Source organism: Leopardus geoffroyi, chromosome C1 (assembly GCF_018350155.1).
Source record: "Leopardus geoffroyi isolate Oge1 chromosome C1, O.geoffroyi_Oge1_pat1.0, whole genome shotgun sequence".
Taxonomy (NCBI): Eukaryota; Metazoa; Chordata; class Mammalia; order Carnivora; family Felidae; genus Leopardus; species Leopardus geoffroyi.
In genome coordinates, this window is record NC_059328.1 from 70,915,328 (window position 1) to 70,928,040 (window position 12,713).

Consider the following 12,713-nt stretch of genomic DNA (forward strand, 5'->3'; position numbering starts at 1 on the left):
GGCTACCATGTTGGACAGCACAGCATTAGACTGGTCTGAAGTTCCAGTCCAAACTCTGATTTAAAACAAAAAACAAATCTAGCCTCTAACATGAAAAGGAGTAATGACTTAAGTCTTTCTAAAATTAAATACACATGTACATGTTTACAAATACATTTAATTGTGCATCTTTGTCTTACTGCCTTGCATCATGTAACTTTGGTAACCATGCTTCCTGAAAAAATAGTTTAATCACTTCCTATTAATTCTTTAACTTACAACAATTTAGCTGTTTCCTTGTTTTACCTCCTACCTTTTGCTACTCCACTGAAACGGCTTTACTGAGGGTCACCAATCCAGTGGCCTAATCAACAAGACCAGGGGGCTCTTTTTGCTCATCTTATATGACGTGTTTTGTTTGTTTGTTTGTTTGTTTTTTAATTTACATCCAAGTTAGTTCATATATACTGCAACAATGATTTCAGGAGTAGATTCCTTAATGCCCCTTACCCATTTAGCCCATCCCCTCTCCCACAACCTCTCTAGCAACCCTCTGATTGTTCTCCATATTTAAGAGTCTCTTTTGTTTTTGTCCCCCTCCCTGTTTTTATATTATTTTTGCTTCCCTTCCCTTATGTTCATCTGTTCTGTGTCTTAAAGTCCTCATATGAGTGAAGTCATACAAAATTTGTCTTTCACTGACTAATTTCACTTAGCATAATACCCTCTAGTTCCATCCACATAGTTGCAAATGGCAAGATTTCATTCTTTTTGATTGCGGAGTAATACTCCAATATACACACACACACACACACACACACACACACACACACACACACGCACACATCACATCATCTTTATCCATTCATCTATCGGTCCACCAATGGACATTTGGACTCTTTCCATACTTTGGCTGTTATTGAGAGTGCTGCTATAAACATCAGGGTGCATGTGTTCCGATGAAACAGCACACCTGTATCCTTTGTATAAATACCTAGTAGTGCAATTGCTAGGCTGTAGGGTAGTTCTATTTTTAATTTTTTGAGGAACCTCCATACTGTTTTCCAGAGTGGCTGCACCAGTTTGCATTCCAACCAGCAGTGCAAAATAGATCCTCTTTCTCCACACCGTTGCCAACATCTGTTGTTGCCTGAGTTGTTAATGTTAGCCATTCTGACAGGTGTGAGGTGGTATCTCATTGTGGTTTTGATTTGTGTTTCCCTGATGATGACTGATGTTGAGCATTTTTTCATGTGTCGGTTGGCCATATGGATGTCTTCTTTGGAGAAGTGTCTATTCACATCTTTTGCCCATTTTCTTCACTGGATTATTTGTTTTTTGGGTGTTGAATTGACAAGTTCTTTCTAGATTTTGGATACTAACCCTTTATCTGATATGTCGTTTGCAAATATCTTCTCCCATTCCGTCGGTTGCCTTTTAGTTTTGCTGATTGTTTCCTTCGCCGTGCAGGAGCTTTTTATTTTAATGAGGTCCCAATAGTTGATTTTTGCTTTTGTTTCCCTTGCCACCAGAGACATGTTGAATAAGAAGTTGCTGCCACGGTCAAAGAGGTTTTTGCCTGCTTTCTCCTTGAGGATTTTGATGGCTTCCTTTCTTACATTTAGGTCTTTCATCCATTTTGAGTTTTATTTTTGTGTATCGTGTAAGAAAGTGGTCCAGGTTCATTTTTCTGCATGTCGCTGTCCAGTTTTCCCAGCACAGGACTTGTTTTAGAACCCTTGTCCCTTGCCTTCTGTAACCCCTTGTTCTTTAAATTATGCTCCTGCCTTTTTGGGCTCTTCTTTAATGTGCCTTTTCCTATTATTTTATCCTTCTGTCTACTCTTTAAAGATTGTTACACTCGATCTCTGGACTATCCCCTCGTCTTATTTTCATGTTCTGCACCCTCCCTCTGAACTCTTATCCAAGCTTCGACTCATCCTTGAACTCTCCACCCCTAATTTGTACAATCCGAGCATGGAGCTCTTAGAAACCAGCTAGTTCATGTTCTGTTTTCTAGATGAGGTCATTGGGCATCAGAGCAGGTGATTTGTACACTCATGTTGGTAGCACAACAACAAAATGCTTCAAATTTTTTATGTGAATCAAATATTTTTTATTAAACCTGTCGTTAAAATGTTAGTGTCTGGATAGCCCCTAATATTTTGTTATCTTTCTTAAGGAATTAATAGAATATGCTTTCGTCATAATGTATTACAAGGATTACATAATGTGCCATTTTTATGTTTAAAGTATTTAGGGAATAAGTTTTTAATAACTTTTTTTTTTTTGGCAAGATGGTGACTTGTTAAGTAAATTACTGAGAAAGTTACCTCATGGTTAAATCATAACAGAAGAATAGCTGCCACTCTAAGTTATTTCTGCTATGGCAGTGTTCTAGATTTATTCATAATTAAGACAAAGATTTTATACTCTGAATGTTTTCAGGTTTATTTATTTGAATTTGACAAAGATGAGTAATAAAATAATACTCTATAGTCACTTTTTCTGTTAATGATGTCACAAAACTTTCAGTTTTGGCTGTTCCTATCTTAAGGGTTGAGGGGAAGGAAATCAGTGCAGGAATTAAGGAAAATCATATTTCTTCATTCTATACATTGTGTCAAGCATTGCTAGGTACTTTATATTTACTGTATCAATGAATCTCCACAGCTTTGTGTGATATTAATCTCCCTTTTAAGCCAGTGACCCTTCTATTTAAGTAAATTTTCCAAAATCAAACAGGCTAGTAAGATAAACCAAGAATTTGATTAGGGTTGTCTGATCTTTGTGCCTATACTCCTTGTTTATTTTTCCTTTAAAATGTATTTGTTATCCCTAAAGTACCACTACCTAGTTTGGTCCCTTATTAACATTACCTGGGCTTTCACAATAACATCTTAATTTCCTCAACCCCAGGCTTTTCACCGTCTATTAATTCACCTTCCTCACTGCCAGAAAAGTTTTCCTACCATATCATATAACTTTTTAAAAAAATTTTAATATTTATTTATTTTGAGGGAGAGAGAGACAGAGTGCGAGCCACGGGAGGGGCAAAGAGAGAGGGAGACACAGAATCCAGGGCAGGCTCCAGGCTCTGAGCTGTCAGGGCTCAGAGCCTGATGTGGGGCTCGAACCCACGAACCGCGAGATCGTGACTTGAGCTGAAGTTGGATGCCTAACTGACTGAGCCACCCAGGTGCCCCACCGTGTCATATAATTTTATTTACTCAATCAAAAATCTTCCTAATATTTATTAAATAAAAATAGAACCCTGCAGTCTACTTCCAACCCTTCATAACTTTCTTCCATATTCTACCATAGTCTTATTTCACACTCTTCCCCTATATGTCGTCTATTCGCTACTTCTCTCATTGAAACTTGACCCTCAGAAGTATACAGTGCCATGCTAGGTGGGACAGGGGAGCATGTGATGACAGATAGCCCATCTTCCTTATTAATAACTCCTCAAGTATTTGGTGAAAAAAATAAATCAGCTGATAAGTAATCATTTATAAATGCTTTTAAATATACATATTTAAGCCAACAGAAATATTAAGAAGTAAATATAAATTTTATATGTATTTTGAAAGTAGAACATGGACTAACCCCCCAGGGTTACTTATTAACTTTTCTCTGCCATTTAGTGATATTTCACTACCAAATCTTGAGAAGCACTGTCCTAAGCTATTGTCAAATGAAACTAGCACTCGCACTTACCTTTGTGTATTTACCCCTTCAGGTAATGGTTCTGGATATTAACCCTGTGCTGTTTCCTCTATCTTTTCCTAACCTTTGTCATCTATTCATCTATAAGGCCCTGCTGAACTCCTACCCTTTTTAATAGGCTATAATAACAATTGGCATCTTTTGAGCTTTCACTTTGTGCCAGGCACCATGTTAATCACTTCACATGCATTCACAGAGCCACTTTTAAAGTAGATATTATTATCCGTGTTTTATAGATGAATAATCTGGAACTTAAAAAGATGATGTACTAGGCCTAACATAAACATTTTCTTGTCTAAATACTTACAACCCATAACTCTCATTTGGCAATTATTCACCTATTAATATTCACATATTCATACACCATACTTGCAAGTAGATTTTATGCAGCATTAAGGCAGACGTTTTCTTGTCTTTATCTTGATTGCATTATTAGGCTTCATATGTAGTAATGCACACACTTAAAAGTAAATTAGATTTTAATTAGTTAATTTTTTAAATTAACTTAAAAATTAACTAAGCACTTATGCTTTGCCACTTCATATATCATGGATTCATTTCTATTTTTAATTGTTATGCCCTACATACACATGGTTGGCTTAGGGCTATAATGCAGAAAGCCTCTCTACTGCAATTTTTATTGCTTATTTCAATACCTAACTAAAGATCTGCTAGATCATAATATACAAAAGTAAACAAGGTGATACATCTAGACAATGGATGTACCTTCTGCTATTCAACACTCAAAAGAAATGAGCTACCAAGCCATGAAAAGACATGAAGAACTTTAAATGCATATTATTAAGTGAAAGAAGCCAATCTGAAAAGGCTGTATACTGTATGATTCCAACTATATGACATTTTGGAAAAGACAAAACTATGGAGACAGTAAAAAGATCAGTGACTGCCTGGGATTGGTAGGGAGAAAGGGATGAATAAGTGGAACACAGAAATTTTGGGCAGTGCAAGTAAACCCTAGTATAAACTATGGACACTGGGTGATAAAGATGCCAGTGTAAAAAAAAAAAAAATGTGTCAATGTAGGTTCATCACTTGTAACAAATATACCACACACCTGTGTGAAGGGGGCGGGGTTGGGAAGACGTTGCTAGTGGGGGAAGCTATGCGTGTGTGGGGATAGGAGGAATATGGAAAATCTCTGTATCTTCTGCCCAATTCTACTGTGAACCTGAAACTGCTTTAAAAAAAAAAAGCCTATTTTTTAAAAAGTAAATACAAAGCAATAGTAATTCTCGAGCCAATGTTACATATTTTGTTATTATAAGTATGGACTAATTAGTTCTGTGACTAGTTAGAATTTAGACAGCAATGGTCCAACCACTTCATATTACATCAAAAACAAACAAAACAAAACAAACCTGAGATCCTAAGAGTTGAAATAACATCTCCAAAAGCCACAAAACTGCTGGATGAGAAGGCCTAGATTAGAATACAGATCTTTTGACTCTCAGTGAAGTATTCTTTGCTCACTACTATTTTTATACTATAATTGTATATACTAATAACTGGATGGTAACTTGACTTTGCCTATGTTCAACTTCTTGAATTCGGTGACTGCCCCACACTGACGGTAAGCTTCTAGCAAGAAAGACTGCCAGCTGCTAATGACTTATACATACACCAGACAAGTATTTATATCTCCCTAAGGTCACCTTTTCTTAAATTAAAAATAGAATCACATGTGGGATAGAAGCACAGTCTTTGTGAAGTCAAAATAAGTCACTTTCCCCTGCTGCTATGTATTTGATTGAGTAGACAATCCAGAAGAAGCTTGATTAATCCTAAATAACCTATTTCCTATAACGATATAGTTGGTCTTTTGCCCATATTTTGTGTGTCCTCTCTTGTGGCTGCACAAATTGATTTTTTAGAATTTAATCTTCTATTTATTCAGGTATTAGGAAATGAACAGATTGTTCATTTTTACCCAGTTTGAATTGAAAGTGTTTTTCAATTATTGGCTTTTCTTCAATTCTTAATTTCCTTGCTGATCTTCTGAAGATTGAAAATCAATACCTACCTATTGCAGTGATTGGTGACTGTAACTAATTAGGAGCTGAGTATTTTCACATACTAATTTCTTTTAAGTTATGTATTATTTCTTTTAAGTACTTCTTAGCTCTTGCTTCTTGACTGAAAATCATAGTTGCCCTTCTTAAGACCAAATTTTAAATCCTCTGCTAGGTGTTTCATTTGAATCTGATAAAAACCTAGTTATTGGTTATTATCATACCCTTATCCAACTTAGTGATTTTGCTTATCCAAGCTCATTATATGGTAAGCATTTTATTTATGTTTTATTCTTTTAAAATTATAGTAAATTTTAAATTCTGTTCCAGTACATTAAATATATTTATCTCTCAATTACAGGTTGTTAAACTGAAGCAAATAGAGCATACTTTGAATGAGAAAAGAATATTACAGGCGGTGAATTTTCCTTTTCTTGTTCGACTGGAGTATGCTTTTAAGGTAGATTTTACAATATTCAAATAAAATAATTTTACCCTCACATATTTTTTAAAATATGAAACTGTGATAGGATTCTGAGCCATATGATAAACGTGGAGAATATGAATAAATAAAAAAGTAATATATTTAGATTTTATGTTTATAAACTTATGTTCATATTTGAAAAGGTTTTGGCTTTCCCTAGGGAAAATTTTAAAGGTAATGTGTAATTTTTCATGAGATGCTATTATAAATTCAAATATTTCCATTTATCAAAATCCATAGTAATATCTTATTAAGCAGTTCTTACAATCTTGCAAATGAATACGCCCACCTAACTTCCTTTTCTCTTGAACCTTTTCTGACACAGTCTTACCATCCTCTTTTCCTTAGTAATTTGTGTTCTAGTCTTTCCGTTTATGTAAGGCAGAACAGTCTTTGGCCCTCCCTCAATGTTCTCGTAAAGTTGAACAAGATTTATTCTTTAAGTTGATAGCTTTTCAACTCTTTAGAATGACACTTGGCATCTCGTAGTCTTAGTTCCTCTGAAACATTTTAACCTTTTCCCTTTTCCTCCGTTATTCTTTAAATCAGATGAACACCTGTATGTTTAGGATGATATTAAAAATCATTCATCTCTCTGACGTAGTTTAGCACCTAAAATGTAAACATTCTTACTTTTTCAAATTGTTGTTTTAACTGTTATTCCTTTGCATCCACTATAGTATTAAGTCACGCCTGCAGTGTTTAATTGTTCAAAAGTTAGGGTTCCCTGCAAGAACAGGAACAGCAAATATCCCAGACTAATTTGTGGCAAGAATACTTGGGCTGGGGGTGGGGAATGAATTCCCCACTGAAGAAAAATTAGAGCATCTTCCATTTATTCTCTCTTTCCCAATGTTAGTAATCTCTTGGGTTTTTTAATTTATCTTTTTCTAATTGAACATGGTAACATCTTTAAATATTTCCTTGAAATAATCTCGGTTTCATAATTTTGATTTACTTATCCTTTTTATTTGTTCATAGGATAATTCTAATTTATACATGGTTATGGAATATGTCCCTGGGGGTGAAATGTTTTCACATCTAAGAAGAATTGGAAGGTTCAGGTAACTAATACTTTATCCTCCTCAAATCTTTTTTAAGTTATTGTCAATGCTAAAAATTTATTTCATTTCATTTAGTAATATGTTAGCTATATGAAAAATTACATGGAAACATTCATAAGAGGCCACACCCTACTGAGTTTTAAAAATCAAATAAAAGCACCATGATAGCAATGTAAGTATTCTACCATTGGTAGATATTGTGAAGATCCATTATTTGGAGAATTTTCAGAAGATGCAAAAATTGAATTTAAACACACTAGTACTTATTGAACAAATATTAATACTACAACTCTGGGGAAGAGGTTTGTGTAAAGATGAAGAAAGGAATAAATGGAAAAGATAATAATGGCATCATAGTGATGTGATTAAGAAGTTCATTTTGCACAAATTTAATTCTCCTTAAAGTTTTTGTTGAATTTTAAAAATACATACATAATTTTAAAAGAGTTTGTACCTTGGGGCGCCTGGGTGGCAGTTGGTTAAGCGTCTAGCTTCGGCTCAGGACATGATCTCATGGTTGGTGAGTTCGAGCCCAGTGTTGGGCTCTGTGCTGACAGCTTGGAACCTGGAGCCTGCTTCAGATTCTGTGTCTCCCTCTCTCCCTGCCCCTCCCCCGCTTCTCTCTCTCTATCTCTCTCTCTCAAAAATAAATAATAAACATTAAAAAAAAAAAAAAAGAGTTTGTACCTTATTAGGTTATTGCTAACAAGGCCACACAGTTTTTAAAACAGGTTATATTGGGGCTCCTGGGTGGCTCAGTCGGTTAAGCGTCCCACTTCAACTCAGGTCACGATCTCGCGGTCCGTGAGTTTGAGCCCCGCGTCGGGCTCTGGGCTGATGGCTCAGAGCCTGGAGCCTGCTTCAGATTCTGTGTCTCCCTCTCTCTCTGCCCCTCCTCCATTCATGCTCTCTCTCTGTCTCAAAAATAAATAAACATTAAAAAATTTTTTAAAAACAGGTTATAAATTCTGTTAACTTTACCTCTGTGTAATAATTTGTAAGCTACTACTGTTCATTAGTAATCACTGAAAGAATGCACGTCCAGCTTCATTTAGCACATTATGAGCTGGTATGCTGAAAGCACGTACAGGAGTGCAAACTGGCTGATGATGATAATCCGATTCAGAAAGAGATGATGATAGACTCAGATTATCACAAGATCGTATTCAGTTATGGGCCAACATTAGAGTTATTTTAGTTACCTGAAGCCTAAGCCAAAATTCACTTATTGAGCTGATATGGTAAGGCACCTAATATGTGTCAGGCACTGTGCTGATGCAAAGCAACTTCTGTTTATCTTTAATGATTTCCTTTTACCTCCTGTTGTCCTCTCTTCTACTACCCTTGTCCATGCAGGCCCAGCATCCTCAGATTGCCCTTGATAATTCAAAGTTTTACACTGAAGCATTACACCTAAACCTATCTTCAAAAAATATTTTTTCCATTCTCTATCATTACTAACTTCTTTCCTTTGCAACTACCCACACTCCTATTTCTTTAATACTTGACTTGGTACTAGGAGGAAAGCGAGTTGATTGCAATAATTCACTATTGAGACACACTGTCTTTTCTAACTTCTCACTCATACTACACGTACACTTGACAAGTTGTTAACTCCTATCCTAGGAACTTTAAGACAAGAAGAATATTGAGTTATTATTGAGCATGGCTTTAATCAGAATCAGGGCAGTCATTATGATTCTGTACTTAAATAGCAACTGTCTAGACTTAAAGCTGCTTCAGCATTAAGTCTTCCAATAGAATATTTTGCTTTCATCTTTCAACAATTGGATCACAGATCTATGTAATGTTTGTGTTCCTCCAATCAAATATCAGTGTGTGGAAATAAATATAAAATGCTTAGTACATCTTATATTTGTGATGATAAATTTATATCTATTTATAAGATGCTAAGTGCATCTTGTATTTATAGATGCGTGGAGAAAATTGGAGGGGCCTTCCAGGTCAAATGTTTCCAAAGTTAGGGATATTTCAATGACCAGGATGATTCTTCCAGTCTCCCCTTAAAATGTTCCCCTGTTTCTTGTCATACAATCTATGGTACAGAATTTATGGTGTTGAGATGGGGCTGAAACTGTAATGGTATTATAAAATATTCTCCCCCAAAGTTTGTTTCTTTACATATTCATTTATTCAACAAATATTTACTGAGCACCTGATATGTATTAGGCTAGAACCTAGGAAATAGAGTGACAAGCAAAAGGAGCAGCATATATAATCTTTTTTGGAATTTCTATTTCTGGTGCTATGAGATCAAATTCATGCCAGCCATCTTGAGGGAAGTTCTATTCATAGTTCATGTTATTCATTGAGGACATAAATCTGAAAGTCATTGCAGTTTATCAGGCCAGTTAACAGAATTCATTGTGTACACTACAAGATGATAGAGAAACTCAAACTAGAAAATCAGTACATCCTTTGGAGTAATGCTCTGAATGTGGCATCAACATGACACTTATCTGTCAATTGATCTAATCTGTGCATACAAGAACTGTACATGTTTACACAAACATACAGATTACCCCTGTGTTTATATATCTGTGTAAACATGCATAGTAGAAGATTTGGAAATTCAGACACCATGATTGTATCTATGCTTTCTGGATAGGATTACGGGAGCTCTTTATCCTCCATCTACATTTTTTATGCTTTTTTAATAATGAGAATATATTGTTTTTGTAATAGGAATAGTCTGGGTCAAATGGCATCAGTCTGCAGATTAATGCAGTTAAACAACTTCTGTGTAGTGAAATTCTTTAAGCACTTGAAATTTATGAGACAGGTACATGGAGCTTATCAACAGTAACAATGGCCTGATAGACCATGTATTGACATGTTTGCTTTTCAATCATTCTCAAAGTGAGACATAATTATAAAGGTATCAATAGCTTCTAATATGGCCGATAAGAATTTAAAATGAGATGACTGTTTTAGAGTTATATTTTTCTTCAATGTATGCTGCCCCATAAGTATATTAAAGTACTATTATCTGAAGATAGTTCAGAGGTTTAGTAGATATTCAGAAACTAACAAGATTCTTAAATGTTTAAAAGAAAAAAAAATTTGCTTTCAAAATATTTCTACCCTATATTAATTTTTTCCATAATCTACTAATTACCGTGTGTTAACCCATTTTACAGAAATTCAGTGTTTTCTTTTTCTTCGCAGTGAACCCCATGCACGGTTCTATGCAGCTCAGATAGTGCTAACATTCGAGTACCTCCATTCACTAGACCTCATCTACAGAGATCTAAAACCTGAAAATCTCTTAATTGACCACCAAGGTTATATCCAGGTATGACTTGAACACATTATATATAATGTATTACTAGGTAAAAGTTGTATGTATTTAACCTCAACTACCAATATTGGATGTTTTTCTTTGAGTGAGACAGTTATTTCTTCCTAACAGCTTAGCATCATGTCTGGCATATGGGAGAGCTTAACAATCTTCCTAATAGCTTAAATGAGCTCACGGTTCTGCCACTATTGCAGAGACCAAAAATCCCATCAAGAATAGAACCTGTTTATACCTCCCATAGTCTGCAGTTGTGAATTGAATGAACATAGGCTCCTACGTACAGAAATACATAGAATAGCTAAATTTGTGAGCTCTCATTTAGTGCCAGGCATCATTCCGAGTGTTTTACATGTATCATATTTTTTTGTCCAGATAACCTTATAAAGCGTAAGTATGCTGTTACCCTCGTTTTGAGGCTAACAGAACTAAGGCACAGCAAATCACACAGGCAGTAAATGGTAGTCAGAATTTGAACCCAGCTGTCCCCAGAGTCTGTGCTCCTTAACAGCAGCAGCCAAAGGAGCCCTGGCTACCAATACAGAACTGGTGGGGGTGTTTTATTTCCACTTCTGTGAATAGACCGAGAACATCCCTTTTTACACACTTATCAATAGGTTCTCCTGTTGATACTTTTGTATTGCCAATGACGTGACTAATGGCAGAGCACATGCTTGGACTCAAGAAATACTTCTAGCATTGCTTCATTTTTGTTAAAAGCATTTACTTTTACCATTTTGTGTGTGTTTATTTCTTTGAGTCAGGAAAAGGCTCTCCAGAGTGGACCTTCATTCACTAATAGTGGCCTGCATGGATTCGTCTCAGTTACACTGACTTAATTTTTTTTCATGGTTTTAATTTTAACCCTGATTTTTAACTTTGAACTGAGGTGCAACAAATATATTTATTGTGAAATAATGAATATTCACACATTTTTTTTTTCTTTTATAGGTCACAGACTTTGGGTTTGCCAAAAGAGTTAAAGGCAGAACTTGGACATTATGTGGCACTCCAGAATATTTGGCTCCAGAGATAATCCTTAGCAAGGTATATTTATAATGTCATTATGTAAGAGTAAAAATATAAGGCATGCATCACTGTGGACTTTTATAAAAACAGTTTACTGATCTAGTATTACATTTTTACTTAATCTAAATTATGAATTTATGTCTGTTTGATTACTAAATAATAATTACTGGCAGTCTACCACTAACTCAGTAACCTCTCAATTTTAACTCTGGATCTAAGAGAAATAGTATGGTAGAACATAGGGAAAATAGTCAATGATATTGTAATAACTTTGTATTGTGGCCTATGGTAACTAGATTTGTCATAGTAATCATTTCACCATGTATATAAAATGTTGAATCACTATGTTGTACACCTGCAAGTAATAGGATATTGTATGTCAACTATACTTCAAAAAAAAATTAATGTGAATAAATCTGATCTCGAGATCCATATTTTTTTCTTCCAGTCTTACTGAGAAGTAACTGCCAGACCTAACTGTCTAGGTTGAAGGCATACAGTGTAATGGTTTGATTTACATAGATTGTGGGATAGATTACCACAATAGGTTTAATTAACATACATCATCTCATATAGATGTAATAAAAAGAAAAAAAAGTCCATGTTTTGAAAGACAGTTGTTGATAGTCTGTTGAGGATTGTTCTACTTTTCAAAACAGTGAAAATATGGTAAGAGAAGTCTATAGTCATACCTAAAAGGATGGTTCCATTCTGTTCTCCGTTCCACTGCCATCCCTAGGTGGAAACAGCTAGAAAGGAAAAATTAACAATAACTGAGCACAAACAGGAACAATGAAAGAGAAAGGGATAACACACATGCCTTGATAGTTACAACCTGAATAACTATAAATAACTATATAATAAGAATAAAATAAATGATCTCATTCAGCTTTCCTCTCAACTTTATAATTTAAATCATCTATAACTTTTTAGTCTTTTATAACCTAAATATCATTGCTGTTAACACATTTCTTTTGTAAGTACACCTACCAAATAATGATGACAGAATAAGCACCAGAACTTTAAAAAATGCATATATATTATAAAAGTAATAGATGTTCATTTACAAAATTTGGAAA

General features: G+C 34.9%; 1 protein-coding gene across 8 annotated transcripts in view; it reads left to right on the forward strand.

Moving 5' to 3' along the window:
* PRKACB (protein kinase cAMP-activated catalytic subunit beta) overlaps positions 1–12,713 on the forward strand; it is a 126,931-nt gene that overhangs the window by 92,370 nt on the left and 21,848 nt on the right. For all 8 annotated transcript variants that reach the window (XM_045478043.1, XM_045478039.1, XM_045478040.1 and 5 more), the window contains 4 exons: positions 6,100–6,198; positions 7,204–7,286; positions 10,476–10,602; positions 11,557–11,652. In XM_045478043.1, coding sequence (XP_045333999.1) covers positions 6,100–6,198; positions 7,204–7,286; positions 10,476–10,602; positions 11,557–11,652 — 405 coding nt within the window. The remainder of the gene's footprint in view (positions 1–6,099; positions 6,199–7,203; positions 7,287–10,475; positions 10,603–11,556; positions 11,653–12,713) is intronic.